General features: G+C 42.0%; 1 protein-coding gene across 1 annotated transcript in view; it reads right to left on the reverse strand.

Moving 5' to 3' along the window:
* The window catches only part of LOC116977868, a 39,940-nt gene that overhangs the window by 15,067 nt on the left and 3,811 nt on the right, over nucleotides 1–21,062 (reverse strand). The window contains exons 2-4 of the mRNA XM_033028723.1: nucleotides 15,353–15,525; nucleotides 9,412–9,579; nucleotides 3,130–3,222 (exon numbers count right to left, since the gene is read on the reverse strand). Of these exons, the coding sequence (XP_032884614.1) occupies nucleotides 3,130–3,222; nucleotides 9,412–9,579; nucleotides 15,353–15,519 (428 nt within the window). The 5' untranslated portion in view covers nucleotides 15,520–15,525. The remainder of the gene's footprint in view (nucleotides 1–3,129; nucleotides 3,223–9,411; nucleotides 9,580–15,352; nucleotides 15,526–21,062) is intronic.

Genomic DNA, 21,062 nt, shown 5'->3' on the forward strand with positions numbered 1-21,062 from the left:
ATTGTTTCTTTTGGTCATGAGCAATTGCACAACCAATTTTGCTATGGAAACTTAACAAACCATAGAATGGTTGCAATGTAGAAGGCGACTATTCAGCCCATCGTGTCAGCACCTGTCCTTTATCAAGGATTTAGCAAATTCCCTCCTGCAGGCCACAATGCAACAAGCCTCCATCACACCTGCAGGCAGTGAGTTCCAGATTCTTATCACATGCTATGTAAAAAAAAAAAAAAGGTTTTTCTACATGTCACTTTCAATGTTCTTCCCTTTTATTTTGTTTGGAGTTGCAAGACAAAGATAGGTAGATGATAGATGGGGGGCAGACAAAAAAAGGCAGATGGAGCCAGATGTGGAGAGGGTGAAAGTGGCGAGCTAGTTGTGTAATATGCAGGAACACAAATTTAATATGCAAAGAAAATGATAAGGGTAATCACTAGAGGAGATGTGAAGTCAGAACCAGATCGGGGAAGGGGGAGCTGGTAAGTGAAATGACTGGATAGTAGGTGATTTTTGCCACTCTAAGCCTACAACTGCAGCATTCAGCTATTCTCTCTATTTTCTATGAAGGTCTGGTCATTACAATGAAAAGATTTTTCAATGCTATGCAAATTAAGTAGAAGTAACAAAATGATGCCATTTTTATTTCATGAGTATTCATATTCAATTAAAAACAATAGCCTTGTTGTTGCTAAACTAATTATTCAGACTTTTCCCAATAACAAATTCCCAATGGAATTTGGTACTTAAAGCTATTCTTTGGTTTCCTTTGGTCTGTATGGGATGTTCAATGCAGTCCAGATGGCAGTTATTACACTTGGCAATAGTTAAAATAATGAGATTTAAAGATAACTGCTGGGTTTTCCCTATTCCACATTTTTTTTTAAATTAAATGTACAAATTATGCAGAGATTGCTGAGTAAATGTTTATATTTTATTCCTTGTCCACACTTTTCCTTGTTTCAGGTACTAACAATGCGCAGATTAATTATGATTAAAACATTAATTTGGTTAACAGTCTGATCTGGAGCAAAGAGGTCCTTCTGCAGTTGTATAGGGTCCTGGTGAGACCACATCTGGAGTACTGTGTGCAGTTTTGGTCCCCTAATTTGAGGAAGGCATTATTGCTATTGAGGGAGTGCAGCGTAGGCTTATAAGATTAATTCCTGGGATGGCGGGGCTGTCATATGTTGAGAGAATGGAGTGGCTGGGCTTGTATGCTCTGGAGTTTAGAAGGATGAGAGGATATCTTATTGAAACATATAAGATTATTAAGGGTTTGGACACGCTAAAGGTAGGAAACATGTTCCCGATGTTGGGGGAGTCCAGAACCAGGGGCCACTGTTTAAGAATAAGGGGTAGGTCATTTAGAACAGAGAAGAGGAAACACTTTTTCACAGAGTCTGTGGAATTCTCTGCCTCACAGGGTGGTGGAGGCCGGTTCTCTGGATACTTTCAAGAGAGAGCTAGATAGGGCACTTAAAGATAACGGAGTCAGGGGATATGGGGAGAAGGAAGGAATGGGGTACTGATTGGAGATGATCAGCCATGCTCACATTGAATGGCTCGAAGGGACGAATGGCCTACTCCTGCACCTATTGTCTATTGATCTACAGTGCCCTCTGTAATGTTTGGGACAAAGGCCCATCATCATTTATTTATTTGCCTCTGTACTACACAATTTGAGATTTGTAATAGAAAAAAATCACATGTGGTTAAAGTGCACGTCAGATTTTAATAAAGGCCATTATTATACATTTCGGTTTCACTATGTAGAAATTACAGCAGTGTTTATACAAGCCGGAGAATGCTTGTACTTAAAATGGTCCTTTTTTTCCTACAGCTGGTTGAACACTAGAGAAATTCAATACATGTGTGAAGTTGTTGCATTTCATGCGACATTAGGTAAAGTAAAACTCAACAATACTCAGAAGCTAAATTTATATACTAGCGCTTCACTGAACTGATTATTTTTATTTGAAATGTTAATTCAATTCCATTCTGGCAGTCAGTCTCGCGAATGAATTGATTTAACATTATATTTTACCTTCACGCTAAAACTGCACAAGTTAGCAAGCTATAGATGGCCATGTGATTGCAGCAACCCCTAAAACTAGACTGAGACAAATTTTCAGAAAAAACATCCTCATTAAATGAACGTAGACAAAAATGCTGGAGAAACTCAGCGGGTGAGGCAGTATCTATGGAGCGAAGGAATAGGTGACGTTCCGGATCGAGACCCTTCTTCAGACTGATGTGGGGGGGGGGGGGGGAGGCGGAGTCAATAGGCTGTGGGAGGGCTGGGAAGGGGAGGGGAAGGAGGGAGAAAGCAAGGACTACCTGAAATTGGAGAAGTCAATGTTCATACCGCTGGGGTTTATGGGCCTCCTCCATGGCCAGAGTGAGTCCCACCACAAATTGGAGGAACAGCACCTCATATTTTAGCTCTATCCAAGGACCCAAGCAGTCTTTCCAGGTGAGACAGAAGTTCACCTGCTCCTCCTCCAACCTCATCTATTGCATCCGCTGTTCCAGGTGTCAACTGCTCTACATCGGTGAGTCCAAGCGCAGGTTTGGCGATCGCTTCGCCCAAACCTCCGCTCAATTCGCAATAACCAACATGATCTCCCGGTGGCTCAGCACTTCAACTCCCCCTCCCATTCCGAATCTGACCTTTCTCTCCTGGGCCTCCTCCATGGCCAGAGTGAGTCCCACCGCAAATTGGAGGAGCAGCACCTCATATTTTACCCTCCAACTCATTAAATGAACTGTCAGTTAGAGATGTACAACATAGAAGGCCTCACCAATATAAAAACCTGCAAGTTTAGGGTTAGGACTGTTGGAGACAGCAACATTAGAAGCATTATTTTAAGAGGTGAGAGACTCACCGCCTTTCTTAGTGGAGATAGGACCAGGCCATTGGTTGGGAATTTCGATGAATGAGCACAGCAATATAAATGTACATGATCTCACTTAAAGTAGTGCTGTTTAATAAAGATTGCTAAAAGTCATAAATGGGATTACATGTCTATCTTCCAGTAGTCACAGAAAATCGGTACATCCAAACCATTTTCTGTAAACCTTGACCTTGGTAATGTTTTATTAAATAAATAAAGAGTAATTGCTACTTACTGTAAATGTGCAACAATTTCATCAATATTTGTAACATTAAACTTGTCCTTTATGGCTTCCACATTATCCTTTAAGTGGGAAAGACATGAAAAACTGGAAAAGGAAGAAATCAGAAAGTTAATTTGAAGATTATATGCAACTGAAATTAACTTAATTAGTTTGAGCAGAAACTACTCCAATAATCATTCCCCCTCCCGCCCGCAATTGATCCAAAACTTTGTTCCCTTTGGCCCTACTTGAACAAGTCCACTACTCATGTTTTCTTGTATTCACAGCTAAAACCAGCTGTAATGGCAATTTCAAACTTTTCCAATGTCCGACTTTCCATTGCCATTGGTGGGAGTGATCTTTCGCAGACAAGAAAAATCAGATCTTCCAGTCGTTATTTTGAGCTTAAATGGTTCTTTATTGAAGTAGTTTTACAAACAAAAAAATGATCATACCAGATCCTCTTTATTCTTATACAAATTGTAGCTTACCATTCTTACTATCTGGTAAAAACAGTTTTCTCTCCAAATCCTGTGGCTGGTCTGATCTGGTCAGTCCCTGTCCCTCTATCATATATGTCACGCCCATCTACATATCAAATGCCCACCCCCAAGCGTTCAAAATAATACTGCTAGAAATATCTAGACAAAATAATATGATATGCTAACAGTAACTAGCCTAAGCATGAATGGCTCCTACACACCGGCCCCTAATTGTTCTACGTATATAATGAAACAATTACCAATAAACATTAAAAGGAGCTATAAAAGTTTCACATATTATCAAAGACAAAAGGTATGCACTATGTGTTGGCATTTAATCTTCTTCTTTGGCTTCTTGGAGCAGACATATCTTAGTTATCGGTCTTATCAAGATATTGCTCTTAGTCTGAAGTCTTTTTGTATGCACAAGACCTTGTGCATCTGGTATGCTCTCCAATATCCTGCCCATTAGCCAGGAGCCTCGTGGTGCAGTGGAATCAACCACCAAAACGATGTCACCTGGAATAAAGCTTCTTCTTACGCTTGACCATCGTTGTCGTTCTTGGATTAGAGGCAAGTATTCTTGTGTCTACCACTTCCAAAAAAGGTCAGCTATATATTGTACCTGTCTCTATCTGCGTTTAATGTACAAGTCTTCCTTCACAAAGAGTCCAGCTGGTAGTATTGGCTTGGTCTTCAACAGAAGAAGATGGTTTGGTGTAAGTGTTTCCAGGTCCCCTGGATCATCAGAAGGTCTGGACCCTGCAGCAGTTGGCAGTTAAGTGACGTTCCTTTGAAGACTACCCCACAGTCAAAGACCACCCTTAAAGTTCCTTCCCTTGAGTGATACACCCCATGGTGTCGGATGAACCAGAGCTCTCCATCACTTTGTTTCAGCTGGTCCACTGGCACCATTGCAGCATAACCATTATCAATCATTTCTGTAAGGAAAGATTTATATTGATCATGAAAATTCTTATTCCTGCGTTTCCGGCTCTGGATGCGCTGCACTGCAATGCATCCGTTATTCGGCAAATTGATGCTTTCTTGTTTGAAAGGTAAACCTAGACAATAGTGTCCATCTATCATCTTTACTGAGTGATTCATAACAATAAGTTTACAGTAGATATTCGATTGACAGCAGCAGCAGGGTAGCCATTTTCATCCCTGCTTTCGTTGTCTCTACTCAGGGGACCATAGATGACCCATCCGAGTAGGGTCCTCACGGCAAATGGTCCATCCCCTTGGCTGCTGACCAGCTCCCAAGGTTCCAATACCTTTGGGGCATTTGTTCCGATGAGTAGGTCGATGCCAGAGTCTATTTTAGGAATCTTGATATCCTTCAAGGAAGGCAATTATTACAGCTCTTCCTGGCTGGGAATGTTTAGATGAGAAACAGGCATGGTCTTATGTGTGAACACATCAGATAGTTGTATAAAATCGTCTTTGTCCAGACTAGATATTTCCAAACCTGAGATATGATGATAGATCACAGGCTTCTCTTCATTTATGGTATTGAAGAGGATCTTAGTCTTTTGTCCTATAATGTTCAGCTTTCTCATCAAGCTCTCTGTACAAAAGGTTGTTAAACTTCCATGATCCAAAAATGCATATGTTTGCAACACCGTGTCCTATTGCGGCTCTTTACCTGTACTAGTTCGATAGAGAAGGTGCAGGCTTCATCACCGCCCCCAATATGCGCATACATCTTAGCTGAGGAAACGGCATCACTCACAGTTGACTTCTCATTCTGTTCTGTATGCTCCGGCTTCTTCTCCGTGTTCTTCTGTTCAGTGTGAAGTATTTCAGGATGATCTTGTTTGCACACGTCACAAGTCACACCAGTCATTGAAAGTAGGCATGCAGGTGCAGCAGGCAGTGAAGAAATCGAATGGTATGTTAGCATTCATAGCAAAAGGATTTGAGTATAGGAGCAGGGAGGTTCTACTGCAGTTGTACAGGGTCTTGGTGAGACCACACCTGGAGTATTGCGTACAGTTTTGGTCTCTTAATCTGAGGAAGGACATTCTTGCCATAGAGGGAGTACAGGGAAGGTTCACCAGACTGATTCCTGGGATGTCAGAACTTTCATATGAAGAAAGACTGGATAGACTCGGCTTGTACTCGCTAGAATTTAGAAGTTTGAAGGGGGATCTTATAGAAACTTACAAAATTCTTAAGGGGTTGGACAGGCTAGATGCAGGAAGATTGTTCCCGATGTTGGGGAAGTCTAGAACAAGGGGTCACAGTTTAAGGATAAAGGGGAAATCTTTTAGGACTGAGATGAGAAAAACATTTTTTACACAGAGAGTGGTGAATCTCTAGAATTCTCTGCCACAGAATGTAGTTGAGGCCAGTTCATTGGCTATATTTAAGAGGGAGTTAGATGTGGCCCTTGTGGCTAAAGGGATCAGGGGGTATGGAGAGAAGGCAGGTACAGGATACTGAGTTGGATAATCAGCCATGATCATATTGAATGGCGGTGCAGGCTCGGAGGGCCGAATGGCCTACTCCTGCACCTATTTTCTATGTTTCTATGTCTCTACTCATGTGTCCTTTCTTCAAACATCCAAAGCAGACTCCCTTCTTTTCTTTGTGCCCCTTCTTCTTGATCAGTAGACACCTCCCTAATGTGTGACCACTTTTATTACAAAACAAACAAGAACCTTGAGTATTAATGGTAATAATAATAATAATAAATTTTATTTATGGGCGCCTTTCAAGAGTCTCAAGGACACCTTACAAACAATTAGCAAGTAGAGGAAAAACATGTAAGGGAATGAAATAAATAGTAGAGACATGACTAGTACACAAATTAAAGACAGAATTCAGTTCAAAACACAATATGAGGCAATTCAAGCACAGATGAAAAGGGAGGGGGACGTGGGGCTAAGGATAGGCAGAGGTGAAGAGATGGGTATTGAGGCGGGACTGGAAGATGGTGAGGGACACGGAATTGCGGATCAGTTGGGGGAGGGAGTTCCAGAGCCTGGGAGCTCTGGACGAGATGGTAGACGCATCTCTTCCCGCTCCACCTGTTGTTGGATTTCCTTGCACTGCGGTTTCTACAGGTATTACAGTTGTTGCAAAACTCTTCCCTTTCGGTCCTGATCTTTCTCTTGTTTTAGCAAAAGTAGAACCTTTGACAATGGCAGTTGGTCTAGAATCCTGAATGTTTCCAAAAAGTGGATCTGACATTATCTCCACTTGCCACTCCATGAAATCCACCAGATCTGGAAACTTAGCTCGACATCCATGCTCTTTCCGTATCCAACATGCACTATCCCTCCACTTGTCTCTAAGCCTGTAAGGCAATTTTAGAAGGATAGTTTTCATATTGGTAGCAACATTCATTTCCTCCATATAGGTGAGATGTTCCATTGCATTGCAACAACCTCTAAGAAACAGCGAGAGCGCATGCAATGCCTTCACATCCTCTGGCTTGATCGCTGACCAAGCAAAAGCCTTGGCCATGTATGCATTGGCAATCTTATGTTTATTACCAAAATATTCTTTAAGCAAAGCTTTTGCCTTTTGATTGCTCTTGGCTGGAGGGAAAAGTCGGCAACTGTGGACTAGCTCCTTTGGATACCCTCTTGTTTATTGCTCTAGAAAATGCAAGCAATCACTCGTATCAGTAATTTTTCTTTCCACTCCTTTCTCAAATGCCGTAATGAAAACTTCATACTGCAAAGGGTCATCATCATAAACACGAATGTCTCTTGGAGGTAAGGTAGAAGAGAGATTTTGTTAAGTTAGAAAAGCAGCAATCTCATTTTGCTTCTTCATTAAGTTCCAGATTTCACGTTGGTATCCATCATTCAGCACAGAGGGAGTAGTGCTAACAGGCCCCTTACTCATATGAGTCTGTACATTTTGCATCTGAAAAGCGTGTTGAGTTAGATGGGTCTTAACACAAGCCCTAGCAGGTGGCTCAAGAGTTGTTTGTTTTGGTCTACCAATCTGTTGCTGGAAGGAAGTTTCGGTTCCCATCAACACATTCTGTCTTTGTTGCACTTGATCAGGCCAGTATTCATCTGCCTGTAGATTTAATTTAGCTGCTGCTTCCCTTTTAGCAGCACCTTTTTCCATAAAAGAGCTCATCCGTGAGATACTCTTGAGCTGCTACTTGAACCCTTGGACCCAAGTATATTGGTCCTTGCATTGGCTACTGCCATCTCCATCTTTAATTCCTGCTGTTCCTTTTCTCTTTTCAACTGTTCTTCTTGTGCCTCAAGCTTGTGCTTTCTGTCCAGGGCGGCAGCCTGTTCCAAGAGAACAGCTATATCTAGCTGAGCTTCCATACGAGCAGAAACCCTTGAAGATGCACAATGTGAAGAATTCAATTTGTGGCTAGATCTTCTTTTTGTGACATTTGAAATACTGTCTTCAGGTCCAATTTCTTCTGTGGCTACGACACTTTGTTGTATTGCATTTCCAACTATAGAGTGTGTAGTTTGTTGTCCAATTTCAGAAAACCATCTACATCTTGTATAAAATCATTAAAAGATTCCATTATTTTTTGAAACCACTATTATTGCCTTTCAAGCTCCTTTTCAGACATTGGTATTTCTAGCAATGATTCGTGGTATTTTCTGACCATAGTAGAGCTCAGTTAATTGAACCAGGTTAGATAGATAGTACTTCCTTCGTATTTTCATCTGATTTCATGAGTTCCTTCAGCTTTTCAATTAACTTGTCAGCTTGTTTACATCTCATGTTACTTGACTTCTGACATCTTTGCATGAACAATACCTGGCCTTTGTCAGTGAGTTTAATGGTTCTTCTTTCTTTTCCTGAATCCTGCTCCACTTCGCCCTCTTGTGGCTGAGCTTTAGACATACTGGATCACTAACCCTTTACAACGTGAAGCTGTAAAGCCCCTGTCCCACTTACGTGTTGAACCATCCCGCGAAGGTCGTGCGCGACTTCATTCATTCGCAGCCCTCTGGAGTGCGTGACGTCATTTGAAGATGGACACAAAGCTGGAGTAACTCAACGGGACCGGCAGCATCTCTGGAGAGAAGCAATGGGTGACGTTTCGTGTAGAGACTTTCCTTCAGTCTGAAAAGAAGGGTCTTGACCCGAAACGTCACCCATTGCTTCTCTCCAGAAATGCTTCCGGTCCCGATGAGTTACTCCTGCATTTTGTGTCCATCTTCAATTTTCTTGGCTCCGCTCTGGGAGTAGGAGTGGGGGCGGATCCGGACTGCAACGGCCGTGACCCCCAGGCCGAGTTCGGCGATCGGGACTTGTGCATCGATCAGCCCCTTGCACTGGGGTTCTGGCACTCTGGCCCGGCCGGAGCAGGCAAATCCATTCCTATAGCCGACTTCTATGGCCGATCAACGGGTCAAATTTGTCCCCTGCAGCCGGGCTCTAGAACTCAAGTGCGGCCTGATCCGGAAGATCTGTTCCCATAGCCGACTTCCGAGGCCGAATTCGCAGGCCGTTATCTCGGGTCCTCGGCTGCTTAGATGGACCGTTCTGGTACCATTGGACTCCTCTTGGAGGACGGGACCTCTGTTGGACCAGCAAAACTGATAATTCGTAAAGGCTCTGGAACCAACAATGGTGGACCTGTACTGACTTACGCCGGTCTGAAATGTTTTGGCAGGACACGAACTCCACCTAACCCCAAATCTAACATATACCGTCAGGTTCAGCTGGGTTCAGGTCAGGTTATTAGGTATTTCTCAGAAATTGGATAAGCAACATTTGCTGTCTTATGAAACAACATTTTATGCAAGTTTGACTAATATTGAATGTAATGTGTAATAATTTGCAAATATATATATATATTTGTACTAACCTTTCAATTTCACAGTTGCTGTTTGTTTGAGAGCTTTTCAGTACAATCCATTTGTCTTTCATACTCTCTGCATTTACAGGTGAATTTAGCACATTTGCAACTTTATTATGTCCAAGTGCAAAACTGACAATGTCAGGATTGTATGATGAAAGAGCATCACTCTCATTTCTAAAACAAAGAAAGTGCTTTCATCAAGACATTGGCACAAAATATAACTCATCTACTATCCCAAGCTTTTTGAAAGTCAATAGTTATGAATAAGCAACAAAACTTATTAGACTCTACTTTTTCCACATCCTTTCTCACCCCAGCTGAGATATTCAAACCTTTGAAAACTTCAAACCCTTTTAAGTGTAACAACACTTCTTTTTGGAAATTATTTTAATTGACAGAAGCATATCTGAACCATTTCCAGAACAATTGGTCATCTATTTAGATATCTATACCAAAATCACCATAGTCATATTCATCACAGTTGTCACTTCATTTTATGTCTATATACATGTTTTAAGTTCAAAGTTAACAGACCAAATCCTCAGAATGGAAAACCATATATACTGAAGGTTAACTGTAGAATAAAACTCAATTTGGCTACTATTAATCCCCTCATCTAAAAGATGGAAGAGTAAAGAAATGTTATTATTTATGATTGTTGCCAATTGTGTGTAATTTTGATCTCCTAATTTGAGGAAGGACATTATTGCTATTGAGTGGGTGCAGCGTAGCTTCACCATGTTAATTCCCAGGATGGCGGGACTGACATATGATGAAAGAATTGGTCGACTGGGCTTGTATTTGCTGGAATTTAGAAGGATGAGAACCCTATAAAACTCTATACAACCCAAGGGTTGTAGAACCCTATAAAATTCTTAGATTGGGAAGATGCAGGAAAAATGTTCCCAATGTTGGGGGAGTCCAGAACCAGGGGTCACGTTTTAAGAATAGGGGGGTAGGCCATTTAGGACTGAGATGAGGGGAAAATTAATTCACCCAGCCAGTTGTGAATCTGTGGAATTCTCTGTCACAGAAGCCAGCGGGGGGCAATTCACTGGATGCTTTCAAGAGGGAGTTAGATTTAGCTCTTAGGGCTAAGGGAATTAAGGGTTATGGGGAAAAAGCCGGAATGGGATACTGATTTTGGACAATCAGCTATGATCATATTGAATGGCGGTGCTGGCTCGAAGGGCCGAATGACCTACTGCAACTATTTTCTATGTCTATGTTTCTATGCCTATTGAAAATACAGCATGTCACAAAGGTTAAGTCCCTGTTCAAATATACTAAAGGAATATGTGAAGTGTTGATTTGCATGAACACTAGCAGTACATTGGTTAACATCACCTGTTCATGTTCAGAATACACAATGCTTGTGAAAGTCACATAAAAATCACAATGTCTCCTGAGGTTCACTGAACAGAATAGCAAAGATCTTATAGCAGAGGATCTTTGCAGAATAGTAGGCTTTTCCTGTGCAATGTTACTTTTCAATAAATACAGTGTTCTCTATTGATCTATTGCAAATTCTCACAGCTGCCTGCATTGTCACTTCTGCAGCCAGTTCTTGGTAAAGCATAAGCTAAAAGAAAAAAACCCTCTTACAGCGATGTCAAATATTGCGAGTGAATTCTCTAATGAAAGGAGAGATGGGAAATAGCTTCTAAGATGGCGGGGTAGTGAGGAACAGTACCGACTGAGGAACAGACTGAAGGCATATTCTTTATGCATGGAACCTATCCTAAGGTCAGATTGCCAAGGTGGCACAAAGGATATGAGTGCAATGCAAACATGTCTAGACTTTGGGAAAGTCTAAGAAACAAACAAATATCCACACCTGCCCTATGGTCTGAACAAAAGGTAAATGACGTATTTTCGCAAATATAAAGTTTGCATAAATTCTCCTAGTACAGAACGAAACAGTGAAGCAGGGAGCAGCTACCATCAGGAAGAAATTACAGGAACCTGAGAACCATTACCTCCACGTTCAAGAACAGCTTCTTACCATCAACCATCAGGCTCTTGAACCATTCTGCACAAGCCAAACCACAACCCTACCTCAGCATCAATGGCTCTCCCCCGCCCATCCCTGGGACAATCCAATCACCTCTCACTGTTTCTACTGCCTGCATACAGACCCCTCATCCGCAAGACCAAACCTGCAATAAGGACGGTCAAAATATGGCCCGAGGACGCCACCCTACAACTCCAGGACTGCTTTGATCGCACCGACTGGGACCTGTTTGCACAACAGGCTACCAGTGGTACAGAGATAGACTTGGAGGAGTACACATCCACTGTGCTCTCCTACATCAACTGCTGTGTGGAGACTGTCACAGTGGACAAGAAAATAGAGATGTTCCCAAACCGGAAACCCTGGATGAACAAGGAGGTTCAGGATCTGCTAAGGGCACGCAACAACGCCTTTAAATCCAGGGACACTTCTGCTTACAGTGCGGCCAGGTTGAACCTGAACAGAGGCATAAAAAAGGCCAAAGTCATCCACAGGCAAAGGGTAGAAGACCACTTCAATACCGCGGACACCAGAAGCATGTGGCAGGGTGTCGGGGACATCACTGACTACAAGAGCAGCCCCGCCTGCCCCCACGGTGATATCACACTGGCCAACGAACTAAACACCTTCTTTGCCCGGTTCGAAACTGGCAACACCACCAGGTGTGGAATAACCCCGGCCATTGCGGAGGGACAGGCCTTAACACTGAGCACTCAGGAGGTACAGTGCGCTCTGCGTAGGATCAATCCACGCAAGGCTGCAGGCCCGGATGGAGTCCAGGGAAGAGTATTAAAGGACTGTGCTGGACAGCTGGCGGAGGTATTCACGAGAATCTTCAATCTATCTCTATCTCTGGCAACGGTCCCCAAGTGCCTGAAAACAGCCACCATAGTGCCGGTGCCGAAAAAGTCCAAAATCACCAACCTCAACGACTACCGGCCGGTTGCCCTGACTCCAATCCCTATGAAGTGCTTCGAAAGGCTGGTCCTCTCCCATATTAAATCCAGCATCCCTGCCTCACTGGACTCCCATCAATTTGCATACAGGGCAAATAGATCGACAGAGGATGCCATCTCTCTGGCCCTTCACACTGTCCTGACTCACTTGGACAGACAGGGCACGTATGTGAGGATGCTCTTCATTGACTATAGCTCTGCATTCAATACGGTCATCCCCACCAAGCTCACCACCAAACTCCACCAGCTAGGCCTCAGCTCACTGATATGCGCTTGGATCCTGAACTTTCTCACGGAGCGACCGCAGGCAGTGAGACTGGGCCCGCACCTGTCCTCCACCATCACCCTGAGCACCGGCACACCACAGGGTTGTGTACTAAGCCCCATGCTCTACTCCCTCTTCACTCACGACTGTGTCCCTGCATTCGACACCAACACCATCGTGAAGTTTGCAGACGACACAACAGTGATTGGGCTGATCACCAACGGTGATGAAACAAACTACAGAGCGGAGGTGCAGAACCTGGCGGACTGGTGCGCCAATAACAACTTGGCACTAAACACCTCCAAGACCAAGGAGCTGATTATTGACTTCAGGAGGTCCCATTCTGGAGAATACGCCCCAATCTCCATTTACGGGGAAAGTGTGGAGAGAGTGTCCAGCTTTAAGTTTCTGGGCACTCACTTTTCAGAAGACCTCACATGGTCCACGAACACCGCCGCGCTGGTCAAGAAGGCACAGCAACGACTGTTCTTCCTGAGGACATTAAAAAAGACTGGTCTGCCCCAACAGCTGCTGACAACGTTCTACCGCTGCACCACAGAGAGCATACTAACGTATGGCATCTCTGTGTGGTATCTCAGCTGCACGGAGGCGGAGAGGAGAGCTCTTCAGCGCGTCGTCAACAGAGCGCAGTGGATAATCGGGACAGAGCTACCAGCCTTGGAGGGCATCTACCACACGCGGTGCCTCAGGAAGGCCCTCAGCATCCATAAGGACTCATCACACCCCTGCCACGGTCTGTTTCAACTACTTCCCTCCGGCAGACGTTACAAGGCCTTCTATGCCCGAACCTCCAGACTCAGGAACAGTTTTATCCCAAGAGCTATAGCGGCTCTGAACCGGCCCTAATGAGTGCCCCCCCACCCACCCCCTTTGGGCAGTCTCCCTCAGATGGTCACGTCAATCAATTCAGCTTGCTTATTTATGTATTGTATTTATTTACCTTTCTTGTACATCAGTGGAGCTGCACACTAAATCTCGTTGCACTGACGTGCAATGACAATAAAAGATATTATTATTATTATTATTATTAAACTAATACAACTTTTCACTACTTAGGTAGCACTATGTATTTTGGCTTGCACTATCATGGTCTGGTAATTTATTGTGTATTTATTTGTTATGTTGTTGTGTTTAAAGTGAAGGTAAAGATGCAGCAAGTAAGGATGCCAGTGCACGTGTCAACAAGTCTTGATTCTTGGCTCTAGAATGTTGAAGCATGACAGAGATAAGCAGATGGAGCAACCTGGCTGGGGTGGTGAAGATGGCTGCTCTATTAACATCCATAGACAAAGCAGAGTACATGTATAATGTTGGTTCTGAAGATACAGGATATTACAGATCTCAGTGAGAACAAAGAATGTGGTTTGACCGTTGACTTTTAAATTAGCAAGATCTCAGGGAAATTAAGAAATTCACTGAAATTTATCATGTTTTCTCTCTATAAATAACTCAACATTTCATACCAGTAAGATTTAAAAATAAAAGAAAATTTGCCCATTGCACTACTGTTGGCACCCTTAGGGGAGTTTTCATGTCAAAAAAACACAAATCTCACTGAGAAAGTAAGTAAGAATTTTACTAATGAGAGCATGAACAACCAGACACCAGTGTAAAATTGCTCTGCACCAGGTTACCCTTGCTTTTTCCCTCCTTCCCCTCCCCTCCCCAGCTCTCCCACAGCCAACTGTCTCCGCCTCTTCCTTTCCTTTTCCCGCCCCCTGACATCCTTCTGAAGAAGGGTCTCGACCCGAAACGTCGCCTATTCCTTCGCTTCATAGATGCTGCCTCACCCGCTGAATTTCTCCAGCTCTTTTGTCTACCATCAATTTTTGACTGGTCAGCACCATTTTCTCCACTCACCCAGTTTATGAAAGGAATTTTTAGGTTCAAAACTTGGTCCAGTAGCCAGGGGCGGAGTCAACACACTAAATAGGGCCAATAATGTTTCTCGAAGGCTTTGCAAATTTTAGGTAAGTATGAAAATCACCTTGAAAATTAGATAGCTTTCATAATGTAAAAGAACAAATTTCAATGGATTCATATAGTCAAATGTATTATTTACTGTTATGTTCTGTATTAAGTAAATTTATTAAAATACATTTTACTTGAATCAATTTTCCATTGATACTTATTTCAATTCGTTACCTTTAATCCAGTCCCTTTAATGCCTCAGATTACTTTTCTAATTATAAAATCAAATGGAAGAAAGACTACTAGGCTGAAGCAATTATGTATTTTTCTTTAAGTCTTCTCTCACGAGAAAATCTGTCAGCTTGTTAGATTTCTGGAGCTTAACAGATCGAGAACCATGTTCTTCTGCCTGGTAATTAATAACCTATGTCCATTGTTATATTATTCAATTTATATCCTTACATATCATTTTTTATAAAAGAATGCCCCTCTGCTGCAGAAGGCAGTAATCCACTCCAAAGTTTAAACATATCATTATTAATTTTGACCACAAAGTTTCGTGAAATCAGATAATTGAACAAATTCAATACATCTCAACGTTGATGGATTTAGTTTTAGAAATTACCTTTTAGCTAACCTCTGCTGATTTTATCTCCCTGCAAAAGGCACTAGCATTTTTTTATTTTTCACACATTATCGCACATCCTGACACCGAGAACACTAAATAATGATCTACACCAAACCCAAACCAAAAATGCAAAATCTGTGGGAATACTCAACCTGCCCTCTTTATGCGCTTTGTTTTGAATGTTTAAAAGCAGAAGCTGAACTTCATGACGAAGCAGGTCTTTGATAGCAGGAGATTCTGGTAGCATTGCATGCGAGGCTTGTGGATGAGTAGGAGTCAATCTGCTTGTTCTCATCGATCGCCAGATTTCCAACAGCATAGCAACCTAAAAGTAAGACATATGTAAAAAGCTGTAGATAGATTAAAAAGTTTAAATACAGCAACCAATTAATAAATCTGAAGAGAATAATGGTTGGCTAACGATTACAGGATCTCATTTAACACATGGTCATGTTTGACTAATCTTCTTGAATTTTTTGAAGAGGTTACTAGGGAAATTGACGAGGGTAAAGCAGTGGATGTTGTCTATATGGACTTTAGTAAGGCCTTTGACAAGGTTCCTCATGGAAGGTTGGTTAAGAAGGTTCAACTGTTGGGTATAAATGCAGGAGTAGCAAGATGGATTCAACAGTGGCTGAATGGGAGACGCCAGAGGGTAATGGTGGATGGCTGTTTGTCGGGTTGGAGGCAGGTGACTAGTGGGGTGCCTCAGGGATCTGTGTTGGGTCCTTTGTTGTTTGTCATGTACATCAATGATCTGGATGAAGGTGTGGTAAATTGGATTAGTAAGTATGCAGATGATACCAAGATAGGGGGTGTTGTGGATAATGAAGAGGATTTCCAAAGTCTACAGAGTGATTTAGGCCATTTGGAAGAATGGGCTGAAAGATGGCAGATGGAGTTTAATGCTGATAAATGTGAGGTGCTACACCTTGGCAGGACAAATCAAAATAGGACGTACATGGTAAATGGTAGGGAATTGAAGAGTGCAGTTGAACAGAGGGATCTGGGAATAACCGTGCATAGTTCCTTGAAGGTGGAATCTCAAATAGATAGGGTGGTAAAGAAAGCTTTTGGTATGCTAGCCTTTATAAATCAGAGCATTGAGTATAGAAGCTGGGATGTAATGTTAAAATTGTACAAGGCATTGGTGAGACCAAATCTGGAGTATGGTGTACAATTTTGGTCGCCCAATTATAGGAAGGATGTCAACAAAATAGAGAGAGTACAGAGGAGATTTACTAGAATGTTGCCTGGGTTTCAACAACTAAGTTACAGAGAAAGGTTGAATAAGTTAGGTCTTTATTCTCTGGAGCGCAGAAGGTTAAGGGGGGACTTGATAGAGGTCTTTAAAATGATGAGAGGGATAGACAGAGTTGATGTGGACAAGCTTTTCCCTTTGAGAATAGGGAAGATTCAAACAAGAGGACATGACTTCAGAATTAAGGGACAGAAGTTTAGGGGTAACATGAGGGGGAACTTCTTTACTCAGGGAGTGGTAGCAGTGTGGAATGAGCTTCCAGTGGAAGTGGTGGAGGCAGGTTCATTGGTATCATTTAAAAATAAATTGGATAGGCATATGGATGAGAAGGGAATGGAGGGTTATGGTATGAGTGCAGGCAGGTGGGACTAAGGGAAAATAATTGTTCGGCACGGACTTGTAGGGCCGAGATGGCCTGTTTCCGTGCTGTAATTGTTATATGGTTATATGGGTTGAGCATGTAGAAGGCTAGGAAGAAATATAGAGTCACATAACATCATAACTCAGGAATTAGGCACCAGTTTATTTAAATCATCCATTATAACCAGATTATCCACACAATGCCAGGTTTCTGTATTCTGCATTATATATTTTAGTTGATTTTCTATTTCTGAAGTCTGATTTATTGGAAGTTGGAGTTATGACACCTGTGCCTGTGTCAAGGCGGCTATAACAGAAATATTGTTAATTTTATCGAGTCAATTGTAATTTCATCAAAGGATTCATCTGATGACATGTAAATAAAGATGATTTACAATTATTTCGAACTAAAGCCTTGGTACTCTTCACATGACCAGCTTATACAAGTACCAAAAATCACTCAGAGCAAATTCATAGTTACTTCACAACTAAAAGAGCATAATTTAATGTAATAAATTAATGTAATGGTAAAGTAAAGTCTTAGGAAAATTGTGAGAAGCAGAATTTAATTGTTGACTCCGAATGTTGCACATATATAGAATAGCATTTATAAGAATTTAATGTCATTGCATTTAACAGTGAACATTAAGTAATGGGTTTCTTTTTTTCTTCACTTTACGTATGGAGTTCAAAATTTCGGTAGCTGCCATGATGTAATTGTGGTGGACAACCCACTCCATCACAGGTACTGACGTCCCCATCATTGAAGAGATCTATAGGAGGCACTGCCTCAAAAAGGCAACCAGCATCACCAAGGACCCTCACCACCCTGGCAATGCACTCATTTCATTCCTGCCATCGAGAAAAAGGTATAGGAGTCTGAAATTTTATTTTGTATATTGCATTACTAATTGGTACTGTGTTTACAGATCTGTTATGCAGCTGCAAGTTAGAAGTGTATTGTTCCATTTTCAGTACTCATGACAATGAAACACTCTTGGTTCACGAGAATGTCAAATTCAATCATTTCAGGTATCTTGGGCTTTTCAGGTTTGGAACTGGCTAGTTCTGCTGTAAAGTTATACAGAAGAGTTTCCTCTCCATAGTCAATACCTGATCTGCTTATTGTTTTAAGCTGTCTTCTTTTGGTTTCAGACCTTTGCATTTGCTCTGACCTGTATTTCACATCTTTTAACATCTCCCTTTTATTTTTCTTTCTTCAACTGCCCTCAGTAAACACGGAGAAATCACCTCAGCAACCCAGCCTCACAGAGACATTCAGACTCTTCCAGAGATTCAGAGAAACGTCAACTATCCCTACACCTCCACAAATGCTGCTCCACCCACCGAATTCCTCCATCGTTTTCCTTTTGTTTCAGATGTTGACTTTTCAGGTACAGTCTTTTGTGACTTTGGCATCACACTTTTTCAGTTCTGATCAAGGGTTTTTTTCTTCGTCCCCCATATGGTGCCTGATATACTGAGTGTTTTCAGCATGTTCTGTTCGTATTTCAGATTTTCAGTGTTTTGGAGGATTGTTATGCTCATCTGTTAATGTGGTCACAGTTTAAATTATCTCCAATACTGCCAAATAAGTTGCAAAGCTATTTTAAAGTAATATGTTTAATATTTTGAAAAATAGTCAATTTACAGAAAGCCTCACATCTGGAATCCCAACATAATAAAGACAGCCAAGTTAAAAAATATCCAAGTGGTAAAAGGTTGGACAAACATCAAGTAAAATCCCAGAACTAAATCTCGCAGACTATCCAATGACAAAAATGGAAAAATAATTGCATCCATTCCAAGGCAGGAATCTCATTCAAGCTTTATAGATAATATCATTCCTTATACACGAGAAAATTTTCCAGTTTCAGATTACACTTTTAATGTTCAGAGAGACTATGACATGTTCATTGTCAACCAGATTGTATTACACTTACTAATATTTTTTGTCATGTACTCCATTATCCTTTAGTTTTGCACTTTAGTATAAGTCTGCATTTTATAGTCTATTTAAACTCTAGTATAGTTTAAATAGACTATAAAATGCAGACTTTTGGTCAACGGAAGAAAATGAGGCACTAAATACGCTTGGTTTACGCTGATCTCGAAGCTACCCCATCACATTTGGAGGATTTGAGTATAGGATTTTAGTATAGGAGAAAAGAGGTCCTTCTGCAGTTGTACAGGGCCCTGGTGAGACCACATCTGGAGTATTGTGTGCAGTTTCGGACTCCTAATTTGAGGAAGGACATCCTTGCTATTGAGGCAGTGCAGCATAGGTTCACGAGGTTAATCCCTGGGATGGCGGGACTGTCATATGAGGAAAGACTGAGCTTGTATTCACTGGAATTTAGAAAGATGAGAAGGGATCTTATAGAAACTTATAAAATTATAAAAGGACTGGACAAACCAGATGCAGGAAAAATGGTCCCAATGCCGGGGGAGTCCAGAATCAGGGGCCACAGTCTAAAATAAAGGGGAGGCCATTTAAAACGTGAGAAAAAACTTTTTCACATACAGTTGTGAATTTGTGGAATTCTCTGCCCCAGAAAGCAGTAGAGGCCAATTCACAGGATGAATTTAAAAGAGAGTTAGAAAAAGCTCTAGGGTCTAGCGGAATCAAGGGATATGGAGAGAAGTCAGGCACGGGTTCCCGATTGTGGATGATCAGCCATGATTACAATTAACGGCCGTGCTTGCTCGAAGGGTCAAATGGCCTCCTCCTGCACCTATTTTCTATGTTTCTATGTGTTACGGGTTAACTATTACTAGCCAGGTTTCCAAGCTGGCCAGGCTCGGTACTGAAGTGTTTCTGACTGTTGATTGTATCTCAGGCCAGAAGATAATAATCTTCTTCCTTATTATCAACTGTTGGCCTCTGGAGTTCACTGCCAGGGTAGTCGATGATTGTCTTCTATGTTTTTATACCCGTCTTTCAGAATGTTGGGACTCTCCAAATCTCAATGAGACACAGGGGGGCATTAAATTGTTCCTGGGGATACAAGAGACTGCGAATGCTGGAACCTGGAGCACAAAGAAACGGCTGGAGGAACGCAGTGGATCGAACAGCATCTGTGAAAGGAAAGAAATGGTTGGGATTTCAGATCAAAACCCAGCATCAGCAATGGTCAACATTTCAGATTGAGACCCCGCACGAGTCCTGATGCAGGGTTTCAACTTGAAACGTCGACCATTACTTTCTCCCCCCAACATGATGTTACTTGACCTACTGAATTCCTCTTGCATTTGTTTGTTGCATGAAGTTGCTCCTGACAGTGCCCCTATGTGAGTCTCATCACCAAGTCTGAAGAAGGGTCTCGACCCAAAATGTCGCCTATTCCTTCTCTCCCTAGACGCTGCCTCACCCGCTGAGTTTCTCCAGCATTTTTATCTACCTACCAAATGTTTTCCATGTAGGTATTACTATTTTTAACATGGCTTCTCATCTCTTTATACCATAATAATAACTAACACCTCTGCACACTGTTGAGGCCTTGGAGTGGCAAGGAAAATGTTTCATGGGGGACTCATGGCCACTAGATGGCTGCTGTTTTGGTTTTATAGTTTAGCCAGGCTCCGGCTCGCCCCCAAAGCTCCTCAATGGCACAAGGCAACATCAGTGCGGAAGAGACGGCTCGTGGTGGAGGAGATGATAAAACAGGAGGAGGCAGATCGACACGCCAAGGCCGTCTCAATGGCCAAGTGATAAAGCTGAATTAAGTTAAAAATATAAGAAGATATTAAAATTGGCTTCTGGGCTAGCTTACAGCTTATATTTAGTCTCAAATTAGGCTTGCCTCAGGTTGCGGTGTGTGAGATAATAAATACTATAACATTGTCTCCCAAGTGACGAGAGAGTAGCTAGATCTCTTTGATGTATTGGAAAAGTAAGATGTCGAAAACCAAGTGTCCTATGTTCATGAGGGACGAAGTGATGAGAGAGGAAGCAGAGAAGGAGCTAGATTGATCTCTTTGATGTAAAATGCCTGGCACCAAGTGTCCTATGTTTATGAGGGAGGAGGTGCCGAGAGAGGAACCACAGAAGTAGCTTGATCTTTTTGATGTATTTGAAAAGTAAGATGTCATAAACCAAATAGCCAATGTTTTTAATATATCTTGTACCATGTGACAAAATGCCTTTGATGTGATGAATTCTGTAGAAACTTATATTTTTCTGTACCTCTGACCATGACTAATGTCTGTGGAATGTGCTAAGGTGACAAACAAACACTATA

This window comes from Amblyraja radiata, chromosome 10 (assembly GCF_010909765.2).
Source record: "Amblyraja radiata isolate CabotCenter1 chromosome 10, sAmbRad1.1.pri, whole genome shotgun sequence".
NCBI classification, from domain to species: domain Eukaryota; kingdom Metazoa; phylum Chordata; class Chondrichthyes; order Rajiformes; family Rajidae; genus Amblyraja; species Amblyraja radiata.